This window comes from Polyergus mexicanus, unplaced genomic scaffold (assembly GCF_030449975.1).
Source record: "Polyergus mexicanus isolate NDT 795.1 unplaced genomic scaffold, iyPolMexi1.0 SCAF_23, whole genome shotgun sequence".
NCBI lineage: Eukaryota > Metazoa > Arthropoda > Insecta > Hymenoptera > Formicidae > Polyergus > Polyergus mexicanus.
The window spans coordinates 2,064,922-2,092,038 of NW_027223343.1; the positions used below are offsets into that span (position 1 = coordinate 2,064,922).

Below are 27,117 nucleotides of genomic sequence, written 5' to 3' on the forward strand. Positions count from 1 at the left end.
TTCTTTTATTTTGAATAATAGGAGCGAGCGACGGCACGTATTCCGCAAATCCGACGGATATCTTCAAAATGTCCTGTTCATAACTGCCTTCAACGCGTATCGGAAATCTTGTAGAGCTTCTTGCTAGAAGCTCTCGCGAGAACGGATATCTTGCACGCGGCCGCCGGATGTTGCTTGGCGCGAGGTAGAGGACATTCGCGGAACGGTGAACGCGCGTCGACTCTCGGACTCCACACGCTTAACACTCACAAGCTCGATAAGTACATAACAGGTAGGAAGACAGACACTGAGGCGTCTTTCGCACTGAGTTCGATTCTCGATAGTCTGCTAGAATGTCGGTTGAGAATTTCCAGCGAGAATGACTAAATCGCATATGACACGAGCGAGAATAAACAAAACAGCGCGAAGTTCACAATAAGTAGCGCGAAACGAAACGAGCGAGAATATGACACGAGAGAATATCATACGAGAGAGTATGAAACGAGAAATTATGATCGATTGCTATCGACCAGCTCGAATCGTCGTAAGCGGCAAACTCTTCGGACCGATTTTGAGACGAGTACTCCCACTGAGTAAGCGACACGAGCTCGAATATGCGAAAGAATATCATACGAGAAATGATGATATTCGAAACTATGATCGATTGCTATCGACCAGCTCGTATCGGTGTCAGCGTAAGACTAAATCGACCGACCGCTGAAACTCGCGCTCTGCCGATGTGAATAACAAGTTTTTCCGATTTCGAACCTTCGAGAACTAGCTGTTTGTCACAGTTTTTCATTCTAAAAGGAATGCGATCACGCATCTTTTTCTTTGTTATGATCAAGCGATCACGTGCCGATCGGCTGATAGCGACGATGCTTACTCTCGCTCGTGTTTTTATTTCTCGAGGCAATCGTGTTAATTTAACGGCGACGTTCGCCGATTGAAACTTAGGCATTGAATGTTTCAATTTTGAACACAGTCAATAATGAAGCGCTTAACGGATGAACGGTCTTTATATACTCGCGTAGAGATCGCTTCTTCCCCTTTCGCGCGTTTTCTCTTATATATTCTATTTTTTAAAAATAACGGTAGGGTCGCTCTAGTCGTTCTCATCGTCGATCCTCTCTCTCTCGGTCGCGTCGCAGAGACGATAGACGCGACTAAGGAGATCGCGTAATTGCCTTAGCAGTCCATCCGTAGGACACTCGATGCCGAGCGCGCGTAGATCGAAAGGACCCGCCGAGGTTACGATATTCGTGAATTCGTTGAAGGCGTAGAACTGACGTTTGGCGAAGAAATATAGATTACCATCGATGTATCGGAAGGCCGACGTTATCGCGGACGGAATTCCGGGAAATATATCTTTTAATGGAGCGTGTCTAACGACTATCATGTGACACTCGTCGATTTCCGCGACTTTATCATCGTCATATATAGCGTAGGTTCGTCCCGTGTGCGTATTTATCGCTGCATTGATTTTAACGTTTCGGGGAAGTCCGATATCGTGGAGATATCTCGGCCAACCCGATTTTAGTTTAAGACTGGGATATTCGGCGAGGTAGATCGAATCGTTCGCGAATAGCGCGAGATCGCCCGAGGGTCTTCGATACGCGGCGGATAGACGCGTGAAATTCGCCGGTAGAAACGTCGCGTAATCCGTGAGCGTCATAGGTCTACCGTAGCATTTCTCGGTCATGTCGACCGACCATACGTTGCGGCGATTAGCTATATATAATCGATGATTCATTATTAGCGCGGCGTCCACGCGTCGCAATGCGCAGAGATCCGCGCGCGCTGGGTCGGTCGGCGCGACGCTCGTCGTCGCGGGCGCTGTGGTGGTCGCGGGAGTCGCCGTCAGATAGTTTCCGTCGTCATGAGATCCGTACAGATTCTGTATAGCGAGAATGTCTTCTATGCTCAGCTTAACTGGAAATTGATTCTCGATGTCGGGTATATACGGGAACATTATAGAGTCATTGCGCATGCTATGCTGTAGACCCAATGCGTGGCCGATCTCGTGCGTTAGCGTTTGTAGCAGGTGATGCGTGTCGAGAGGATTTTTGTTTAGATACACGTGTTACGGTTCGGAATCGTCGACGTGTATCTCCGATGTGAAGTCGGTCGTTCCAGAAGGAAAGAACGCGTGAGCTAGGGCTCCTCCCGGACCGTCGAAGGCCGCCGGGCAAATACCGACGTTTCGACGATTCGCGTAAGTATGCGCGCCCGTTCGATACTATATCAATATATCGGGGTGTAACGGGTCGCGCGCGAAAGTTAGCGACGAGTTCGCCGCCCATAACGCGAACGCTGTTTCGGCCGTTCGCGAGATTTCCTCGCTAGCCATCTGAAAATTCCACGCGAGACGCGTCTTCGGCCATTTTCGCGCGATCGGGCTATACGCGCGATCGGGAATATCCGCGAGACCGCATTGCGGTTTACGCATAAGATGAAGCGTAACGGCGTTTAACGCGCCGTTTCCCGATAATTGATAATATTCTTGAAACAGCGATAGCGCGCGACGCAGAGATGTCGCGTTATCGGACGACAGCGATCCTCCATCGTCCATTAGAAAACCGTACACGCGCAGAAAACGTAGCGCCTCGATTCTTTCCGAGTCGAAAGGCGCGGTGACTGTCGCGGCGACGAGCATCGTCGCTAGAGCGAGAAGAGCCGTCCTCGTGTTAGTCATTGCGCGAAGCGGGGAAGACGCGGTAAACTATCGAGAGACGCCGGGCGCGATTGATTCGCGCGTTCCGCGAGACGCCTATTTTTATCGTCGACGAATAATGTAGGTGAGTGGGGGGAGGGAGAGAGAAACGCGTCTTTTTCGACGTCGAGCGTTCGGAATGCGCGTTATCTAGCGGACGCGCTCGAGTTCCTCTTTTGTTTTTTCTATTTTATTATTCGTTTGTCCTCTAAGAAGGACATTCGATGAGCGATTAAAGATATCCCTTCCAACGATGCGCGTTATCTAACGGATGTTTTCTGTTATTTCTATTTTATTATTCGTTTGTCCTCTAAGGAGGACATTCGTTGAGCGATTAAAAATATTCCTTCCAACGATGCGCGTTATTTAACGGATGTTTTCTGTTATTTCTATTTTATTATTCGTTTGTCCCCTAAGAAGGACATTCGATGAGCGATTAGAGATATCTCCTTCCGGTAACGATAAATTAGAGATACCCCTTAAATGCCCCCTTAGATGCCCCCTAGATACTTCTTTCCGGCGATGATGATCCCATTGTTCGCCGAGTATTCGGAATGCGCGTTATCTAACGGATGTTTTTTGTTATTTCTATTTTTATTATTCATTTGTCCTCTAATAAAGACACTGGATGAGCGAGTAGAGATACCCCCCTTCCGGCGACGGAGCGGTCGCGGAAGAAAGATGCGGCGTGATCGATAAATCGTACCGCGACATCCGCGCGTCGATTCTTATAAAACGCGAGATCGTTTCGAGAAGCGTCAAAGTATTCTCGCTCGCGAGATAACGAAGCGCGAAACGGTGGAACGCGAAGTGGCGAAAGTTAAAATCGGTCGCGAACTGTTCGATATGGAACGAATCGAACAGATAATTAACGCGGCCGATTATATTAATGTAAACGGAGATTTAATCGCGATAAAGTCCTACGTTCTGGGAGACCTCGCCACGGATTTGCGTGCGGAGGCGCAAGGTGTTATTGAAAATAGTCCGGATTTGTTTAGACTCGCCTTTCAGTTGAACGAAGACGTAGATATCGCGTGTTTAATGTAAGTATTCAATCGAAATTATAATAAATTATAATAAATTATAATGTTTTAATAACGTTTTACTTTTACTAATTTTTACTTTTACTAATTTTTACTAATTTTTATTTTTATTAATTTTTATTTTTATTAATTTTTATTAATTTTTACTAATTTTTACTTTTGTATTTTAGACAAGAAATAGAAAGCTGTATAAAAACGGCGCGAGAATTGCTCTACAATTTAATAACTAGAACGAGGACTATGCTCGCACAAGCGCAAAGTGTTCATAGCGCGTTGCGCGACGCTCGTCGACGCGACGTTGCGCGACGCTCGTCGACGCGACGTTGCGCGAGCCCCCGAACGGTAATTGGTCCGCTTCGTGAGAGCAAGCGCGACTTCGCCGTTTCCGAGGTTAGGCGAGTCGTCGCATCGCCGATTGACGAGGAGCCCGAATCGCGACCGATCGGCGAGGAGCTCGAATTGCGATCGATGGAGAACGAGGCCGAACCGGCGACGGTCGACGAGGGTGAATCGCGGGCGGATGTACGATTGGCGAACTACGAGCCCGAATCGCAACCGTTCAACACGGAGTAATTTTACGCGTTAATGAAGCGCATTTGTAAGATATGATTTTTATGAATAAACGCTATACATTAAGCGAAACGTCGATTTTTCACGCTTCTCTTTCCTTCTTCCGCATCCTCTCGTTCTCGCGCTTCTCGTAATAACTATCTGTATCCGCATTAAGTTTGTATTTTGATGACAAAAAACTAGAATGCGACCGCGAAAGGAAAAACGCGGTTCGTTCGTATAACGTGTATTTTGCAACAGTATAAGTATAACTAATATATTTATGATAAAACTTATAGATTATATAATTGACTCAATACATTATAATTATATATAAAGTTTAAAATATATAATTAATTTGATACATTATATATAACTTAAATTTATAGATTATATACAATAATATACAATAATATACAATATACAATAATGTAATATAATTTATAATATAATTTATAATATAATTTATAATATAAAATCAATCGCGCATATCGCGCAAACGATTGCGTCGCTCGAACCACCAATCGTGCAGTTTGCATGCGTTTTCTAACGCGCAATTTTTCGCGTGATATCCGCAGCGAAAGGCCCGCGAAGCGTTCAGAGTCTCCAGACGTTCGATGTCTTCGTAATCGGCGTCGATAGTTTCGACGGAGACGGCTATGTCGCGATCGTCGGCGACGTTTCCTAAGATCTCGATCAGCCACTTTTTCTTTTCGTGACCTTTAACATAGATCTGCACCGTCGAATCGGGGCTAAATTCTCGACATATGGCATCTCGAACGAGTTTTTTCATCGACCCGTAATTCGTGTGTCTATCGTTCCACTTTAGCTGGTGATGATTCGATATCAGCCAACACGCTTGCGATTTTTCCGCTCTCGTGAGCAGATCCCACGACATCGGCGGGCGAAAGATGTGATGCGTTAATTCCACACCATTTCTTAACACGGCTACTTCTTTCGTGACGAATTTTTCGTTAACTACGAAACCTTGAAGATCGACAAAGATCGGCGCGTCCATCGTCGTTGTTAGCGATACTCGAAGTGTTTCTTTCTAGATTTTTTCTAAGTGTTTTATTCTTTCTCCATATTTTTTCGAGTATCGTCGCGCTTACACGATTCTGCGCACGACGTTAGTGAGCGGATTGTACTCTACTACTCGATCGTGAATAATAAGACAGTAAGCTGTGGTGTTAGAGGGGATATTTTCCTTGCAATCGAACTCTATGCGAACGTCCACGGTGGCGCTCTTGATCGACTCGTTCTGTCGAGAACAGTCGATGACTACGAGTGGGCCGTGAGTTAAAAATTTATTTAGATTTAAGAGCGCTTCGTCGTTTTCGCATCCGTAGTACGTTTTTCGAAATTTCGAATACATATCGTATAACACGGCGACTTTATGTTTATCGAAATCTAGATTCATGTCATCGTAAGGATAAAAATCGGAATTAAGATACAGTTTGACATTAGTTAGTTTGCAATCGTCAAATAAAGAAGGCTCCTCGGACAGAACGTTCTTCTTTGCAGATTGTAGCGCGAAGATAACGTATCGCGGTTTCTCGAGTTGTGTCGCCGCTTTGACGGCCCACGAGTGTTTGGTCGTGCTCTGTAAAAGCGAAAACTCGTAGAGATCCCACGAGCGAAAAGCGACGCTCAGGTATCGTCCGCTATCTAACGTGCGCAATAATCTTAATTTATTAACATCATTCAATACTATATGAGGCATTCGCCATTGTATCTTTAACAAAACGATTTTAGGTTCTTGCGTTTCGCGCGATATAACGCAATTGTTATCGTTGCGCGCTCGTATTAGAATAAATTCGTGTCGCGCGTTGATCACAACGCGCTTATAATCTTCGCAAAAACCTAATAGCACGTTAAGAGGTACGCAAAAATTAAAATCACCGATCGACGAATGAGTTGTCGCTAATAAATCCCATCCAGCGTTTTTTAATATTTTGCTTTTCTCGACCGTCAGCGACGCGTAATTCTTAATCGTGCTCGTTATTCCAACGTTTCTGTTTTGATCAATCTCCACACCATCGAGCTCGTAGCGAATTTCTTCGAACATAAACGCCGCGCAATTGTTTACTAATCTTGTTACCGATGTGATTTCCCCTTGCGCGCTCGATGCTTCCTTCGACTCGAGTCTGCCCTCAACGTAGAGAAAACTGTCGCAAGGTAACGTATACAAATCTTGCTGTTGTATAGGAATTCGTATCTCATCGCTATTTCCGAACGTAGTATTGGCGTAAGGATTGTACGTGTGAGTTTCAATCTTGACGATACGATCGTCGAAGATCGGCTCCCCACTGATACTTTGAATGTCGCACATTCCGCTTTTTACGAAGAAGCGGTCCTCGGCACGACGAAACCCAAAGAGCGCAGAAAAGTCTCGTTGGCAACGGTTAGTCTTCCTCCCTTCTTCCTTGTTTTTTCCACGTTTAGAGGCGACGCGACAGCGATAATGGGCGCGTTTCTCGCGTTCGATCCGTTCACTACGAGCATCGCGCGCTTCTCTACCGTTTTCGTCGCACGTGTAGACGAATCGTGATTTCCTCGCCGCGAAAATCGATCAATTTTCCGTTTTGGTCCACAACACGCACGTTTATATCGGTAATGGTCCGTGCGATGATCGGAAGGTAAATGATCTGCGTTGGAATCTCCGACACTTTATATCCGGGTGGAACGTTAGGCGCGAATTCGTGTATAGTATGCGCGGATTTGTCGTTGTGATACGCCCCTGTTGTGACGTTGCACTCTACTCGAATGAGGTTAATGGCCATAATATTTATTGGTTTATCGGATGCGTACCATTTATTCGGTTGTAATACGCGAGACGAGAAACCCAGGAGCGAACCGATATTATCGGGTTTTGTGAAATTTACTCGATACGCGCACTTAATTTCGCTTCTCATAGTGTTATCGTTACCGCGAAGCATTATAGAATTTTCACTTTTATCGCCATTCTCATTGTCTTCGAAATAATCGTCATCAACATCGTATATGTAATCGTCATCGTTCGTTTTCGGTTCTTCGTTTTCGCGTTCTCGTTCCTCCTCTCTCGCTCGTCGTTTGTGCCGCTCTTAAATACGCATTTATACCGCTTAATTCGTAAGATCCTACTGGAATCGCGATAATCTCGTCATTATCGTCGAAGTAAAATTTATTATTCGTGGAATTTATATTCGGTATCGTATTATAAGTTTCGAAATTGGTTAAACCTAATTCGTAATCGTCGTCGTTTAAATCGAGAGGCGGAAAATAACTCGCCGCGAGAATACTGCTTCGTCCGGAAAGAGTGAGAGTCAGCGACATGATCGGCGAAAGCGATCGAACTGCGCTCGATCGACGAATAACGGTTGATATTATAGTCGACGATTCCTCCAATCGACTTCTCGGAGAAATCAATTGTCCGCAAATATTCTGATCGCGCGTCTGCTCGGAGCGACGATTGTATCGAATGTTCGCGTCGCGCCCGAGATAACGCGCGAGTTCGCGCGGAGGACGAAGATCGCCGAAACCGTCGTAGTAAATCGCGTCGTCTCCTTTTTTCGCGTACGCCACCCAATGAGTACCCGGTCCGGATGCGTCGTCTAAATTCACAATGCCGCTCTCATCGCGGCGCGCTCGCGACGGAAGCGCGTCGCGCATAAACACACCTCTAAAGTGAGGTACGCGCGAGAGTATCGCCGCGCGATTTAATTGTTCGTTCGTCGTTGCTCCGACAGATGGGAGGATCTCTAGCGTCTGTTTACGCGAAGTTTTTTTTTAGCTCTTCTTCTCGTCGAGGACGCGCCGCTCCCGCGCTTGTACGGCGCGAGATATAAACCGCGACCCTCCATCGCGCGATCATGGCGCTGCAACTTCTCCAGCTGTCGTCGCGGTGCTTTGCGATCGTTCACCGCTTTCGCGATTCCCGCTGCCCCCCGGCCAAAGAACCGAGAGCTCCCAATAACGGTAGCAGGGGTAAAAAGCCGCCGCGTTTCGCTATCGGAAGCGTTCTTTTCCTCGCAGCGATTGTTCTCCTTTTGTTCTTCTTTCTCTTGATTCTCGTTGTACCCATTCCAAGTTTTGTCTTCGATTTCATAGCCATCCATACAGCCGCCGCGGCGGCTCTCTCGCCGAGAGTCGAGTCTTTAGCCGCAACGCGCTCGCGCGCTCTCTCGCCGAGCGCGTGGTCGGCGATGTGTCAATCGGCGAGCTCGCCGCTCCGCGAGTACGCGATATCGTGCTCGCGGCAGGCCGCGTCCAGAGGATTGACGCCTCGATCGCCTCGCGCGAGTCGTTTCGCGAGACGAGTACCCGGTCCGCAAAATTGATATCCAGGTATATGTAGTTCGAAAGGGAGCGCGTTTATCGCTCTATTCAACAAGCCAGCGCCATGGCTCACACCGTATCGCGAATTGCATTCGCCGCAATCTTTAACGAACGGCGCCGGACCGTCGATGTGCGTTCGTTGCCAGGGGCGATTATAATGCTCTAGACATCGACGGTAGCGCCGCACCTCCGGATCTACTCTTATATATTCGGGCAGTTTCTCCCATAATCGTTAGTAATATACAAAAGGGTATGTTCTGGACCGGATTTTTTTCCACCACCAAAATCAACTAAAAACATCAAAATCATCCATAAAAGCACTTAAATTAAAAAAAAAGACAAAAAAAAACAACGTAGGACGCTAAGCCCAAGGGACGCTAAGTCCGAAGGATGCTTACGAAGTGATTAGATCCTTCTTATTTATCCATTGGTTATGTGTATTATCAAAGCCTAACCATTTAACATAAACTTTATTTCCTTTTCTTTTTAATATTTTTTCAACTAAATAGATGTTAGTTGGAATTTTAGTTTTTTGTAGTTCTTGTTCATAAAAAGTTCCTTTAATCTCTTCACCTTTCATATCTTTAATATGATAATATGGAGGTATGTTTTTAAAAACTTTATCTATTACAAATATTTCAGTTGACCAATTAGGTGTATATCCTTTTTCAAACATATGTTTTAATTTATTAATCCTTACATAATCACCAACTTTGAATCGCGTCCCTTGAACTAAGCGCCCTTCAGACTTAGTGTCCCTTGGACTTAGTCTTCCAGGTGCCTTTTGGGCGCATTTTGGGCACATCTTCAGGTGTCTTTCGGACACATCCTTCGGACTTAGTCTTTGAGACGCTTCACATGGTGTCATTCCTATAGTTCTATGCTTTCTATTGTTATAAATATTAAGCAAATTTGGTAATATATCAACCCACTTGTAATTACCCTGTATACTGAATTGTTTCCACATTAATTCTTTGAGTGATCTATTAAATCTTTCAACAATTGCAGCTTTTTTATCACTATATGTCGAATAATGATTAATTTTATTTTGTTCCATGAGTTTTTTAAAATCTTTATTATAAAATTTTTTCCCATTATCAGTTTGTAGATTTTTGGGTGGTTTATGCTGTGAGTTCAGGTCAACCCCTTGAGACAAACCTTCGGTTCTTGAATGTGAAGCGTCTGAAAGACTAAGTCCGAAGGACACATTCGATAGGTTTTTAAAACAAATACTCATTGCCTTTGATACGCTTTCTCCAGTTTTATTTTTAACAGGAATTGCCCAAGCAAATTTGGAAAAAGTATCAATAATTGTTAATAAATATTTATATCCCTTATTAATTTTGGATATTCCCTTTAAGTTACCCGAATCCATTTCAACAAGATCAGCCTGCCAAAGATCATCAATTCCTAATGTAATAGTAGATCTTCTTGGATAATTTCTCCTTGCTGGTTTGTGTAATTCATCAATAATATCGTTTTTACTAACGGTCATTTATTTCATTGAAGAATAACCATTTATCTTCATTTGTTTTAAGTACTTTTCACGTGGAAAGTATTTCAAATTTTTAATAAAATCTTTTTCACGTAAATGAATTTCTTCTTCAGATATTTGTTGAGCCTCAAATAAATGTAATAACTCACAATAAAAATTAAATGATAATTTATATTCATCAAGCCTATCCATTAATTTTAATGATGTTTTGAATTCATTATCTAATATTTCAATTATAACAGATATGGCACTTATTGCAAATAATGGTGTAACAGCAATACCTGATAAACTTGATGCCGCAAATATTGCTTTACTAAGTGATATAGCGATTTTACATTTAAAAAAATACTTATAACTTTTTCGATAAACATACATTCGTTTTTTAAAATACTCTTCCATTTATTATTATTAATAAATGTCTAAACATCACCTAAAAATGAAACATTTTAATTTTATAGATAAATATAAAAGAGGTGGTGGATTCTTTCCAGATGTAGTACGCGGTATAATTCTAGGTGAATCGGGTAGTGGAAAAACATTTTTATCTACTAACTTTGTCGCAAACAAATGGCTACCATATAGACAATTATATGTTTATAGTCCATCTATAGACCAACCTACTTATGTAGGATTAGAGAAAGAGTTGGAAAAAGATAAATATGATATTGATTATTTATTTGAGGGTAATTGGGAAAAAATTTTACCAGTAGAAGAATGTGCATCAAATAGTTTAGTAATTTTTGATGATGGAATGTTAAAAGATCAAAGTAAAATAATAAGATATTATTGTGAAGGAAGGCATAAAAATATTAGTATTCTCGGATTATATCATAAATACACTAAAATAAACCCTATAATTAGAAAAAATTCAAATCTGTGGTTTATTTTTAATGAGTTTGGAGATAATCTCAAAAAAATACATGAAGAATTGGCTTCTGAATTAACATATGAAGAGTTTTGTAAGTTCTGTAAAAAAGCTTGGTCAGAACCACATGGATTTTTGGGAATTGATAAAACAAAAAATGATAAATATTTCTTTCAATAAAATAATGAATTAATATTATTATTATAAATGGGAAGAAATTTACGTAATGTGTCAGACAAAAGACAACTGTTAAATACTGATTCAGAATTGTCAAATGCGTCCTTCGGACTAAGTCTTTCAGGTGCTTCACCATCGTCGTCAAATACAAAACCGTTAAATACAAAACCGTTAAATACAGAATGTACACATAAGATGTTAAATACAGACTGTACTCATAAGATGTTAAAGCCACTTAACAAACCTCCCGTTCTTGAATGCAAATCTCCAGTTTTTAACATGAAAACGGGGTTTAATTTTGGAAATAAATCATTTAAAAGTACATATGAAATGATGGGTACAACTCCACAAGAACTGGCTGAAATAGAAAAGAAGCAAAATGAATTAAGAAAAACATTTCAAAATGCAAGAAATTTAAATACTAAAAAAAGTATAGATTTAGAGGAAAAAAATTAACCAATAACTTCTAGACTGGATGAAACGAATAAAGAAATTAACATATTGATTGATAAACTGGACTCAAGTTTAAAATCTGCACCTGAAAGGCACCTGAAAGGTGTCCAAGAGACGCTAAGTCCGAAGGACGCCACAGATGTACAACCTTATCAAGATACTAAACTTGAAGAAATAATAAAACTCCTTAAAGGTTATACAGAGACTGACGATAGTGATGAAGTATTTGAAGAGACCTTCGAGCGTCCTTCGGACTTAGTCTTTCAGACGCACCCTTTGGACGAGGTACAATCTTTTAGCTCGAGCCATTCACATAAAAAATCAGCTTTTCCAATGTCACCAAGAATTAAAGAAGAAAGGGGCCCCTTATGGAATAAATATAAAAACCATCTTTATGATGAAACGTTTGGATTCTGGCGTGACAGAGACAATGATGATAGGTTAATGATAGGGAATAAAACTGTAAGAGTAACACAAAATGATAATCTTGTTTTTTATGATGATAATAATATAAAAATAGTAACTCAACTTACTAATCCTTTAATAAAATTATTAACAGAAAAAAAGTACCATATAATTTTAAAGATATTTATGGTGAAGATGCTATAAAAAAATATAAGAATATAGTTTATAAAACTAATGCAATTTATAAAGATAATGATCCTAGTAAAGGACCAGCTTCAAATAAATATACAAAATGGGAATATATTTTGAGATATTTATGGGAAGAAATGAGTGAGTTAAAAATTAGCAAAGGAAGTAAAAAAGGAGGTTTTATTAATAAACTTTCAAATAAACTAACCGGAAAGGTTCCAGAAATGCATTTACTGGGATATAATGCTTGTGGGCCTTTTACGAATGTTGAGGAGAGATTAAAAAAGGAGTGGAAAGGAATAAATCCTTTAGATGAACATTGCAAACAACATGATCTTTTTTATTATACAAACCCAAATGTAGATTATAGTGAAATAAAGAAAGCAGATAAAACTTTACAAGAAGCAGCGTGGATGAGAGTATTGTCACCAGATGCTAGTAAGTCGGAAAGATTTTGGGCGTGGGTTGTTACAAATGCCATGAAATTAAAAACAAAATTAGGAATGGGATACATGAGCGAAAAAGATTTGTTATCATTATTAAAGAGGGCATTGGAAATATATAAAAAGAATCCACAATTAGCTAAGAACATTTTAAAATATTATGAAGATCAAAATCATCCATATAAAACAACTGGATTGATGTCAAGCAAACCTTCGGTTCTTGAATGTGAAAAGGACGCATTTGGCAAAACTATTAAGAACTTAGGGGGTTTTCCTTGGTTAGCAGCTCTCCCAATGATTTTCGCTGGTTTATATTATCTTATGAGTTCGGGTATGGATATATATAGAACAGTTAAAGAGAACAAATTTCTGGATGAAACATTAAAAAAACAGATTAGAAATAATAAGGCATCCGAAGGACGCGAAGAAGGATTAACCCATGTAGATAAAACTCAGGCAGATAAAATGATGCCATTAATTCAGGTCAAGCCCTTTGTACATTATAATTTCGATATCCCACGTGAAGAAACTTTCAACACACCAAAATATCAACCATCACTCTTTAAATATCGTTATTTAATGGAATTAAACCTATCATCTTATCAAAAACAAAAATTGAAGAAAGCTTGGTTTTATGATACAGGTGAAAAAATTAAATTGAATTCAAAACATGTTAAAAAAACAAATACTGATTATTATGGACTATTTCCATCATTATCTATTAGAAATGCAAATAAAGTATTTAGACAAATGGAAAATAATAAAGGTGCAGAACTCAACCTATCTAAAAAAGAAGTTGAAAATTTAATATTAAAAGCTTTATCAGATGATGATATAAAACAATATGTAAAAAAACTTAAAATACCTAATTTTAGAAACGTCTATTTAAATTTAAATGAATTACCTAAGAAAATTAGAAAAAATGAGTGTGGTATTGTTAATCTTTTTTCTCATTGGGTTTGCTATTTCAAAAATAAAAATCATATATATTATTTTGATTCTGTAGGGGGAGATGCGCCTGTAGAATTGAAAAATTATTTCAGAGGAAATAGACTCATTATAAATACAAAGAAAGTACAAAAGAAAAGTGATCCAGCTATTTGTGATTACTTATGTATAATAGTTCTTTATTTGTTGGGAGTTAAAAAAATAAAATGGAAAGATATAATAAAAACAATTGGAATAGGTGATATTAAGGATGTTTTATACTATAAGCGTCCCTTGGACTAAGCACCCCTTGGACTAAGCATCCGTTGGACTAAGCCTTTTTAAAAGTAAATGACATTGATATATTACCTAAAGTGTAAGACAGAAACAAAATCAATGCGTGAGCATAAAGAAAATAAAAATGTAAATGAAGATTACATACATAAAATATAACATATATTTTAATAGCAAATTGAAAGCTCTCAAAAAATAAATCTTATAAATGGCATTAAAACATAGTTCACATCAAGACCTTTTGTTTGAAAAATATCAAGATAAAATTGTGAAATTACAATACAAGTATATTTATCCTGAAATTAAAAGGCATGGCAAGGAATATGATTTTCATATAAAATTTAATGATAAACATGGTTTTATGCCAAACAAAACAAGAAATTTACCAAAAATACGAGTTACAAAGGAAGATGGAAGTGCTTATCCTGAAGATACAACTAGTTTTTTAGTTAACAATTATTTTGCGTACATGTGGAGTTTGATTAAAGTTTCAATGTTCAATACTGAGTTGGATAATAATTATAACGTTGGTCATGTTAGTACATTGAAAAAGCGCGCTAATATTTCAAACGAAGGTGAAGGAAGTGGTCAAGCAAGTGGTTTTATCGCTGAGAAAAAATATGGTTTGATTAAGGGTGATGGTTTGTTTTATCCTACAATTGATATGGGAGATTTAATTCCTGGTTTCTTTGATGATATAAGTGGGCCTATATTTGGTGTAGACATACACATTGTAATGACTTTAAAAGATGATTTGAGTGACTCATTGTTTACATTTAGTGACGCCGAAATAGCCCCACCTCGCGGAAAAATTAATTTAGAAAGTTATCGTTTAAAAGTTTGGTATATTGAATATGATGAAATTACAACGACAAACTTGATAGACGAATTGAAACATTTTAGTTTAGCTGGTAAATATGGGTTTACATATAAATGGTTTCATTGTGTAGAATATCGAGGATTACCAGATTTAAATAGTTTACGTATGCCCTTAAATGATTTTGTTTTTACTCAGGAACCAAACTGGGCATTTGTTTTCTTTATAAAAGATAAATTTCTGTACGACCAAAATGAAAACCCAACAAATTGGGACCATGCTAATATTAAAAATATTCAAATATTGTATGGAGAAGAAAGACATCCTTCCGAACCTCAAAATTATGAAATTGAAAAAGGAGATTATTATGAGTTGTATCGTTCAAGTTCAGAATACGATGAAGCATTATATGGTCCTGATAGAATGATTTCTCAGTTTCACACGGTTGACAATTTTATAAAATATAATTGCTTTTTTAATATTGATTTGAGGAATAAACCAAAGAGTATTTTCACTGTGGAGAAATTACCAAAAATTTTAATTGCTGATTCTTCCAAATCTTTCAAGGGATTAAATTGTTATGTAGTATTTGTAAACCAAAAGACTATAGCTTATGATATGGTTATGAGTAGAATGATAGTTCAATATTTTTAATTAATTAAATTAAAATCTTTAGATATACATAAATTTATAATTTATAATTGCTAATAAATGCTGTACAAACTGAAAGGAAATTTAAAAGATGGTGTATCTTTTAGTTTTGATAAACTTAAACACATAAAGTTTGGTGAAATAGGGTTGGTAGATATATATATTCCTGGATATGATAACACGTCAGAAAGTCTAAGCGTTAAAGGGGTGTCTGAAGGGCACCTTAAAGGCGCCGAAAAGGTATTTGAAAGACTAAGTCCGATTATTGAGTCGGGTATAGAAACTGTATTCAAAGGTGAAAACCAGAAGGGAGTCACTCTTAGTTCAGGTCAAGCATCTGAAAAACACCTGAAAGGCGCCGAAAAGGCGTCTGAAAGACTAAATCTAAAGGATGCGTCTGAAAGACTAAGTCCGAAGGACGCTAAGTCCGAAGGACGTTTAGTCCAAGGGACGCTAAGTCCAAAGGACACCATTGATATGTGTGTATATTCAAATTTGGAAGGACCAATATTTAGATTTGTTGTAAATAAATTACCTGCTTATATTAAACCTGTGAATGTAATGTATTTTCGTTTTGAAGATAACATAGGTCTATTTGATAAATTAAAACTTACTTTCGAAGGAGAAGGTCTGAACTTAACTCAGGTCAAGTCCTTAAAAAATGTGAGCGTAATGATTGACTTACATGAAGTGCACCCTATGGCCTAAACGTCCTTCGGACTTAGCGTCCTTCGGACTTAGTCTGTCAGACGTTCTTTCAGAAGTTCTTTCAGGTTTTACCTGGTATTCTCATAACCAAAAGGAGACGTTTCTATATTATTATTTAAATATACTTTATCGTCGTATGCTGATAATGCTATTTTATTTGTTTTAACAGTATAAAGTTTCAACTCTTTTGATGTAATATTGTATACAGTTTCAGTTGTGCTTTTACCTTCAAACAAACAGTTTTTATACATATCAAATTTCATTTTTTTTATATTTGATCTTTTTATTCCTTTACATACTTTTTTCTCTTTTATTTTTGTTATAAACTTTTTAGTATTTTTGCAAAACTTTGTTTCAGTTTCGTCATATCTAAAAGCATACATTTTTGATCTTAATCCAACCCATTTTCTTAATGTTATCCCAAGATATTCATCTTTGAATAAACCAATTACTTTTTTATTTACTTGTGGCATCCAATCAATTTTATAATCACTCGTATCGAAATAATGTATGTTGTTTTTTATATCCAAGTAAAGATCATCTGTTTCCACATAAATAATAAATGAATCAGTATCAGTTCCTAACAATTTAGCTTTATCATTATACTTTTTCTTCAAAAAATTATAATAAAACTTATACATTAATAACTTTGATAACTCTAAAACAACAAACCCACCATATATAGGTTTATTTAATGTTATTTCTTTCTTTTTTCTATATACAAGCACTTTATCATCATCTATTATTTGTCTATCTTCATAATTTTTACATCTTGCAAAATTTTTATATGAATAAAACAGGTCCACCTGACATCTGTTTCTTACCTGTTCCATTTGTTTTCCATATACTGAATTATTCATGAGTTTAAAAAAGTCCTTTTCAAATCCATTTTTAGCTTCTTGTCTAAGTTTTGTGTTTAAGTCAATGTAAGGTTTCAACCAAGCTTTTTGCCTAAATGATATTACTTTTTTTATGTCTTTTAAGATTATTCCTTGATTAAGGCATTCTTGTAACATTCTATAATCAATTAAATAATTATTCTTTGATTTTAACGTGCACATAAGTTTAGTGCCAGTTGGTATTTTACCAATTCCCTTAGATATCATTTCTTTTTGATATTCGGATAATTCATCATAACTAGGTACATAATGTTCGGGTAACATTGGATAATTTTTAAATTTATCATGTAATTCCAATGGGATATCCAAATCAACGAGAAACGTATAACCATATTCTCCATCATAGGGTAAGCTCTTAATTGTTTCAATAGTGAAATCATTTACATCTTCATATTTAAATTCTCCTATAGGAAGGGGTTGACTAAGCGCATATCCATATAGATTATTAGCATCCAAGTATAAAATATAGCTAACATGCTTTTTACTGTTATATATACCTTTTTCTATCGCTTTTTCTTTGGATAGTTTAACAGTCTTTCCAATTTTATTATCATAAAAGTAACAATTATTAGCTAGTGCATATCTATGTGGAATCATAGATATTCCACCCCTTATTCCAGTTTCATATGTTTCATACATTTCTCTATCTGATAATAATTCTAATGTTTGTTCAGTGTATTTTAATGAAGCATCATTAGCAAAATGTGGAGCAGATATATAATATACAGGGTCAAGACCATATTCTTTATAGCATTTTTCTCTGAAATTGTCAAAAACGTCATGTAATAAAACAGTATCTAATTTCAAGTATAAATTATGATATTCTTTTACAGTTTTACATTTAAAATGTCTGTATACTTTATGTGCAAATTTAAGTTTAGAAGGACTCACATTTTCATCATTTAAAGTTGAATACCATTCTTTACTTTTGCTAGGTAAATATAACTCATACATTTTAGCATAAGAGTCCATCCATTCATACATATAAATTCCCTTTTGTAAAACTAAATGTAAGTCTTCTTTTTTAAATCTCTTTAACATAGTTTTAAATTTGGAACAATCAACTGGCTTAAATACATTTCCATTACACTTTTTGCATCTTCCAATCATTTTAAGTACATCATGTTCGTTTATAGGAAATAACTTCATATTTGTTATTTCTTGGACAGATTTGCAATGTGAACAAAAACAGTCGTTTACATCGAGTAAGTTTTTAATTAATGAATCTAAACTTTTGTCCATAAATCTAAATGTATCAATGAATCTCACCTCCATATGTATATTATTAATATCTCCTTTCTTTTTAATGATGGTTTTCGAATTGCATTCTTTACAGGTTTCAATAATTTCATTCTTATATTTTTGATTGCATTCTTTACATTTTGATACGTCATACTGTTGTTCATATTGATCAACAACTACATTATTTATGGAAATTGTAACATAATTTTCTTTTGTGTTTGGCATTATATTTAGGGCTTTTTTATTTTTCCGTGTGTATTTAGCTCCTAGTTTCAGAATCCATCTTAGAAATAATTTAGAATCGTATTTCAAATTATGAAATAATATTGGTACAAAATTTGGTAATTTTAGTTTTAAATTGCAGTTGGTATGGGCTGCCCCGCGATAACGTCCTGTATAGTGATCGTGATCTCTTACTTTGCTTAGCGTCCTTTGGACTAAGCCCTTCGGGTGCCTTTCCTCGTCAGAAAATTCACCATTACAAATATGACATTTTTTAGCTTTTCTGAAATTGTCAATATCTTCTTTTGTCATTGCTATTGGTTTATTTACTTTTCTAAGTTCATAATATCTTTTTGCATATTTAACAATAAGGTTGTTAAATTCATTCATTAACTGTTCAACACTTCCATTATTTATTAATTGTGTTTCGTCTATTGTATCAAAGCAGAAACTATTCGGCTTATGCTCGTGAATGACATTTTTCATAATTGATTTTTGTAATGTTGCTTCGAAATCTGAACTAACTGTATGGATGATATTGCTCTGCACCTATGGAAAAATATTGTCTATTTAATTTAGTGGGCATTTTTATCTTTTGTTTTTCATATATACACAGAGCAACATGATCATTATACTTTTCTTCTTTCTCAAACGAATCGTTGCATTTTTCACACAAGTATCGTTTTCTACATTTTTTTATTATTTGTCCTTTTAATAAAGCACTCATATTTTTAATTCCAACTACATGTTCTCTTTGTATATTAAAAGATGTATACATTTTCTATCTTTATAATTATCACTTACAATAGCTTGACCAATAGTAAACGACGAATCATTATTCTCATCTACTCTAAAAACATTTATAGCTATATTTAAAAAATCTTCGTATTTTTTTATATTTTCTTTTATAATTTGTACAGGATAATTCATATTTAACACTTCATACCTCGATATATCATATTTGTAAGGTCTGTCTACATGATCATCAGTAGGATTAAGTATACTCTCTAATGCATACTCAAAACATCTAAGATTTTCTTGCTTCTCGCATTTAAATTTATTAGTTTTAGTATTGTTAACATTAATGCAGCATTTTTTTGCTATAGTATAATTGGGTAATTTAACATAAGTTCCACCTCGAAGAGGGGTGTATTTATCGGATTGTAAATCAAGTTGAATAACTCTATCGAATGTAAACTTGGTGTTTTTTGCATTAAAGCTAGCAAATTTATTTAAAATGATATTATGCATAAAATTGATTATATCTGATATATATATATATATATGATATCCTCAGATAAAATATGCTCAACATTACTATGAAAATAATGTGTGTGTAAGTCAATTACATTACCACATAAATCCAATACATGATATTGCACCTTTGCAACTAATTTTACTGTTACAGCTGTATGTTTTCTATAAATCCAATTCGTATTTTATCTTCTACGTATGGTTTGGTTCTTCTAAGAAATATACTTAAATCACAACTATTTATATCCGAGTAGAATGAATAATCAACAAGCATGTTATTCCACACGCCTTTAGATCTAACAATTTTTACTTCTTCTTCTTCATTGCAATAATTATTTGGTAATTCTTTAAAGTCTTTTGACTTATTTATAATCCCATCTTTCCTTTTTCTTGGTTGAGAAAAAATATTTTCATGAAAAGGAAATTCGTTACTAATTGATGGCTCCATTTATTAACGAAAATTTTTATCAACATAATTTTTAGAGTTAACATTCTTAACATTCTTAAATATGTGAAAGTTCTGAACATAATTCATCATTTTATTAATTCAGCTCAAGCATTTGAAAAGCATCAAAAGGCGCCCGAAAGGTGTCTAAAAGACTAGCGTCTGAAAGACTAGCACCTGAAAGGTTTAGTCCGTAGGATGTTTAGTACGTAGGATGTTTAGTCCGAAGGATGCTTACGAAGTGATTAGATCCTTCTTATTTATCCATTGGTTATGTGTATTATCAAAGCCTAACCATTTAACATAAACTTTATTTCCTTTTCTTTTTAATATTTTTTCAACTAAATAGAGTGATGAATTAATAAAAAATTTTATATAATAAATGGAGAGGAAATGTTCCACATGTCAAATCATTAAACCACATTGTAATTTTGTTAAAGCAAATAATTTAAAATATGGAATCAGTTACACCTGTTACGAATGTAAAAAACTTCAAAATGAAAAAATTACTTGTGGTGTATGCTTTAAAGAAGTTCCAAAACGATATATGACTAGACATTTTAAACTAGAATGGCGTATCAAATTAGACAAATTTATTAATGAACTATTACAAGGCGTCCTACAGACTAAACGTCCTACAGACTAAACCTTTCAGCTGCCTTTCAGGTACCTTTCAAACGCTTGACCTGAATTAAAAAGAATGTTTCCAGTATGGAAAAAAATATTAATTGAAAAAACAATATATCTTAAGTAGGTTTACAAGTGAATTAACACTGTGCCAGTGACCTACTAAGACATTGTTGAAAGATGCAAAAACCTCTGTGAGGAAAATCACCTGACGGTATGTGCTCGCCAGCGCTGGTTTTTTTTTTTTTTTTATTTTGAGTACATACCGTCAGGTGATTTTTTTCTTTTTAGTTCCATTTAACTTTAATTTATTTCTTGATTCAAAGTTTAATACTCTTATAGGGGCCCCGAGGTATACATTCTTTTCTAATTCATATCTAGTTTTCTAGATGTGACAGAGAGAATTGTATAGCTCTTGTCGAATGTTTCACATTCAAGAACTGAAGATTTGCCTATTCCTATTCCTGGCGCCAGGACACACACATACAACGCCACTCAGTTATTTTTTACATGCCATATTATTTACCAAGCCGGCCGCACTTGGCAAATAAAATCTTGAATTGTTGGGATTCAAACCGGCAATCTCAAGATTACTAGGCATGTGTTATCTCCCTGAGCCATACGAAGATAACAGTTAAACATGACTAATTTCACTCTTATATACGAAACGAATGGCTCATGAGCACTCTCGAGAAAGTTGTTTTTTTGTGAATATTTTCCAAACTAATAATTTTATTGTAAAATTATAAGGAATCCTAGATTTCTGTCAATATTTGGTAGGTTTTTCCAATATTTTGTTAGTTTCTTTCAATATTTTGAAAATTCTTTTTTTTTTTGTCTTTTTTTTTTAATTTAGGTGCTTTTATGAATGATTTTATATATGATTTTGATGTTTTTAGTTGATTTTGGTGGTGGAAAAAAATCCGGTCCAGAACATACCCTTTTGTATACTACTATCGTTCCACGTAGCGACCGAAATGCTTTAATAAAATTATTTTCGGAATATACCGCAATTGATCGGTGGTGAAATCGAGAATATCGTCGCCATCTATTAGTAAGATAAACATCACGATTCACTGCGCGCGATTCGCTACTGCGCGATTGATGGCGATCTATTCGTATAAAAATAAAAAGGTCTCGCCCTGCCTCGCGCGAGTGTACCGCGCACGCGCGCGGCAAGAGGAATGCGCTTCGTGCGGCAACCGATCGCGATAAAGGTGACGAACCTCGACAATAAGACGCGACCGTCGAAAAAAACGCGCAGACACGGTCGTTTATTACCGAGCGCTATTCGCTGCGTCATTTGCGGGCCTTCTAGTTGCGGCAAAACAAACGCGTTAATAAGTTTGTTGGAGAGTCCGCATGGCGTACGTTTCGAGAACGTTTACGTTTACTCGAAGTCGTTGCAGCAGCCTAAATATCAATATTTAGAAAATTTATTAACACCGATGGAAGATATAGGTTATTTCACATTTTCTAATAACTTTGACGTTATTTCACCCAGCGAAGCTCTCCCGAATTCGATATTCGTGTTCGACGATGTAGCGTGCGACAAACAAGATACTATCAGGGAGTATTTTGCTATGGGTCGACACTCGAACGTCGATTGCTTCTATCTGTGCCAAACGTATGCTAAAATACCGAAGCATTTGATTCGAGATAACGCGAATCTGTTAATTCTCTTTAAACAGGATGGCACTAATTTACGTCACGCATACAACGATCACGTGAACACGGATATGTCGTACGAGAATTTTCACGCGCTATGTCGTGCGTGTTGGCGGTATAAATATGGTTTCTTAGTGATCGACAAAGATAGCGCGCTTCGCGCCGGTAGATACAGAGGATTTAACGACTTCATTGTACCGTAGAGCGATCAGTTGTCGCGAATACGTCGAACGCGCCGATCGCTCTCTTCCGCGAGTTAGAAGAAGTTGCAATGGCCTCGACGGATATCGGTGAACGCGAAAAGACAGCGAAAGAGATAGCTAAGACGCGCGCGTCGATTCGTAAAAAACACAGAGCATTGAAGACCGGCAAAATGGAAAGCGAGATCGCGATAGAGAGTCGTTTCAAACCGATCGTCGAACCGCTGCGGCGCATCGCTGATCGCGCCGAGCGAGACGAGATAGAGCGAGACGAAATTAAGCGCGAGACGCGATCGACGCTTCACCCTCGACGACGAGTATTGAGGAAAAATGGAAGGACGAAGCGCTAATTCCCGTTTAGAAAAAACCTAAAGCGAAACGAATACGCGCGCGACGACGATTAAACGCCGTTTCTACTCCATTAAACGAGTCTTCCGTCGAAAGAGATCCATTCGCGCGAAACGAAACCGAAGAGTACGAAACGTTCGAATCCGAGAGTCTCGAATTGCCCTCGACGCTCGAAATACCCGTTAGACAAATTTCGCGAATTTCTCAAGATCGCGAGATATCGTACGATCGACTAGGACCGTTAGGGCGAAAATATATGGGGACTCTTCTCGGCGAAGAAGCGCCGAACGAGATCGATCACGTTTACGGAGTTTACATCGGCGAGAAAGGTGCGATGCTCGGCGATAAGCGATTCGACGTAGACGCGAATGATTCCATATTCATAGATGAGATTAAATATATCGGTACTCCCGGTTTGTACGAATTAATTTTTATGAAAATTCTTAATAGTCTCATATATACAGAAAAGGATAAATTAACATACAGAAGTATATTGTTAACAACGAACGCTCATAGACGCGATCATGACGCTAAAAAGTCTGTCTTAGGAAATAAAGGATACAAATATAAATTCATTATCGCTCCGCTTATTCACGGCAGCGGCGCGAAAAAAACAGGCGCGGGTCGCGTACCGTCGACTATGCGTGTGGCGAACAATAAAATCGATTACGTCCATTGGGATGATCCGAACGAATTAGTGGATCGTCTGGGATTGTTAGACGCTTCGCGTCGAGCCGGCAACAACGCTCACGAAAACGAGATTCTATCGATAATCGAGGAGCTTCGCGAGACAGGAGCGATCGTATAAATTGAACCGTTGCGTGGATGTCCGTCGCAGTCGTACGCGGAATTCGCGATGTCCGTAAGCAAATTCGGCTCACCCCTAAGAAACCGAGGCTACGACGCGAAAACCGGAAGACTACGTCCGGCTATCGAGTCTCTGCGAAATTACGTGCGCGATAACGCGCTGTGTTTAAGCTTTTCCATCGAGTACGACGCGAGAGAGCGCAAGATAAAACGCTTAGCTCAACCTGAGGAGGACACCGATGCGACAAGTAAAAGCTACGTCGAGGGAATCACATCGCAATTGAGAAAAGACGCGGACGAGGCGGGGCAGGGCGTCATTCTACTGTTTACGAGACTCGCTCAACTCGATAGCGCTTTTGGGTAAACGAATAGACGTCGCGGAAAGTTTCGTTTCCGAGATAAAAGCGCGCGACGACGCTTTGAGTAAACGAATAGACGTCGCGGAGAGTTTCGTTGCCGAGATAAAAACGCGCAATGACGCTCTGAGTAAACAAATAGATGTTGCGGAAAATTCCATTTCGAGAATAGAAACGAGCGCTAACGCTCTAGGTAAACGGATCGATGTTTTGGATAAACGAATCAAAGATTTAAGCGATCGAATCGAGGTCGCGAAAAATACTATATCGCTCAACGCGACGGAGTCCTCGACGAGAAACGCGAGCGATCGTAAAATAATCAAGGTAAAGTAATACAAGAACTAACTCAAAAATCGCGCATCGCGGCGAATTCCGCGGTGAAATCCGAGGCGAAGATACGAGAATTGGAAAATTCAACGTCGCGATTGAAGAGAGACGCGGACGAGCTATCGAGAAGAGTGGGGGAACTGGCAAAAATTAGCGGGAGCGGCGAGCCGCTCGAAAGAGAGATTAGCGGGAGCGGCGATTCGTTCAAAAGAGAGATTAGCGGAAGCGGCGATCCGCTCGAAAGAGAGATTAGCGGGAGCGGCGAGTCGCTCGAAAGAGAGATTCAATCCAACGTTATTTTCGAGAGAAAAAGAAGAGAATTATGAGCGTCGAAAAACGAAGATTAGTCGAGGAATTGCACGCGCCCGGGAGAAGGAACTTCCCGCGTCGTCGCGTTGCGGTGCACGGGTACGACGACGTATGGCAAGCGGATGTGGTCGAGATGCGTCCTTACGCGAGACTCAACAAAGGCCACAACTACATACTCACCGTTATCGACGCATTAAGCAAATACGCGTGGGCTGTACCGCTTAAGAGCAAAAGCGCAAACGAGGTTACTCGAGCGTTATCTAAAATAATGCGAGACTCTAAGCGGTGTCCGAAAAATCTGCAGACCGATAAAGGAAAAGAATTTTACAACGCCGATATGCGAAATTTCACGATGAAGCGCGGAGTGAATTATTATTCGACATATTCGGTGATGAAAGCGTCGATAGTCGAACGATTCAATCGTACGCTCAAAAACTCTATGTGGAAGTACTTCACGCTAAACGGAACGTACAAGTGGATCGACGAGTTACCACGATTCGTCGAAGAATACAACGCGCGAAAACATCGCACTATAAGTATGAGACCTGTCGACGTGATTCCAGCGATCGCCGATAAACTTTTAAATACTGTATGCAGCAATATAAAGATCGCGGCTCCGGCGAAATTCAAAGTAGCCGATCCGGTACGCGTCAGTAAATTTAAGACGATCTTCGAGAAAGGCTTTACACCCAACTGGACTACAGAGATTTTTCGAATAACTAAGATACAACGGACTAATCCCGTATCTATTAAAGGATTCGCGCGGCGAGCCGATCGCCGGAGGATTCTACGAGCATGAGTTGCTGCGCGTCGGCGATCCCGACGTGTATCTCGTAGAAAAGGTGCTGCGTCGAAAGGGCGACGAGGTTTACGTAAAATGGTTAGGAATGGACGAATCGCACAATTCTTGGATAAATAAAACAGCTGTAAATTGATAAAAATGTATTTTTATTAAATAAAACTACATATATTAAATATTATAACTATACATATATTAAATATTATAACTATACATATATTAAATATAACTATATATATTAAATATAACTATATATATTAAATATAACTATATATATTAAATATAACTATATATATTAAATATAACTATATATATTAAATATAACTATATATTAAATATAACTATATATTAAATATAACACTTTTTATAAATAGTTTGTAATTTTGTACGAGTTCTCACTCGTGCTCCATTTTATAAATAGTTTGTAATTTTGTACGAGTTCTCACTCGTGCTCCATATAAATTCTTTCTCGCGCCGCTATGCGGCCGCCGCGTCCTGCGTTCTCTCTTTCGCGCTTTATACGGACTCTTTCTTACGCTTTATATACATTCTTCATCGCATCGTTAAGCGAACGTCGTATCTTGCGGTAACCTTTTTTTCGCGTTGTTCTATATATAACACTTTCAACAATATAATAAAGAGTCATGGAAATCGTCGCTCTGTCTAACTCGCGGCTAATCTCGACTCGATTTGTGGTAAGCTTCGTTGCGTTCTCTCTCCCTTGCATGTAGCATGATATATGCTCTATGCTAATGAGAGAGAACGCGAGAATTTGCCAAATCGAGTCCAGATTAGCCGAGACTTAGACAGAATGGTGGTTTCCACGACTTTTACATTGCAAAAACACGCGCGAGTTCGTCTTTTTGGCGTTATATACGAATTTTTTCGAAGCGTTCTATACGAGTTCTCTCTCACACCGCTACGCGGCCGCCGTATCCTGCGTTCTCTCTTTCAAACTTTATAGATACTCTTTCTCGCGCTCTGTATACATTCTCTATTACGTCACTATGATAACACCAAAACTCGCATTAACATTTTTTTCACATTATTCTATATAAAACACTTTCGAGAGCATAATAGAAAGATCGTGAAAATGTCCGATCAGTCCTATTTATAATAGATTTTAACAAAATCTATTACATATAAGACTGATCGAACATTTCCACGATTTTTTATTAAAATCTATTATAAATAAGACCGATCCATTTTTTATTAAAATCTATTATTATAAATAAAACCGATCGAATATTTTCATTATTTTCATTTTTATTAAAATCTATTACAATAAATTATATTCAAATTATATTCAAATTACATTCAAATTATATTCAAATTATATTATTCGCGCAAAACGTGCATTCTTCGAAACGATTCGTAGAACGTCCATCGATGTTTCGAATCTCGAAATTCCAAGTTAAAAAATACAAGCCTGTGATGTAAAACTTATATATTTTGATCCGAAAGTTAGAAACGCGTCTCTTCGATATAATTTTTTCTTTTGAGTTAAAAACATGTATTTCAGTTAGAAGTTCTTCTCGAACTATTATCTTTGGCGCGACCGCGAAATATTATATCGAAAATACGATGGT

General features: G+C 37.7%; 2 protein-coding genes across 2 annotated transcripts; both read right to left on the reverse strand.

The window, feature by feature from the left end:
* Positions 1-5,392: 5,392 nt before the first annotated feature.
* LOC138942753 (uncharacterized) lies at positions 5,393-6,616 on the reverse strand. The gene is made up of 2 exons (XM_070313221.1): positions 6,187-6,616; positions 5,393-5,952 (listed from the first exon to the last, which is right to left on the reverse strand). Exons 1-2 carry the CDS (start codon positions 6,614-6,616, stop codon positions 5,393-5,395), a joined length of 990 nt encoding a protein of 329 aa, XP_070169322.1.
* A 2,379-nt stretch (positions 6,617-8,995) lies between these two features.
* Positions 8,996-10,096, reverse strand: LOC138942754 (uncharacterized). The gene has a single exon (XM_070313222.1). The coding sequence runs from the start codon at positions 10,094-10,096 to the stop codon at positions 8,996-8,998; it is 1,101 nt and encodes a 366-aa protein (XP_070169323.1).
* Between the last annotated feature and the right edge of the window lie 17,021 nt (positions 10,097-27,117).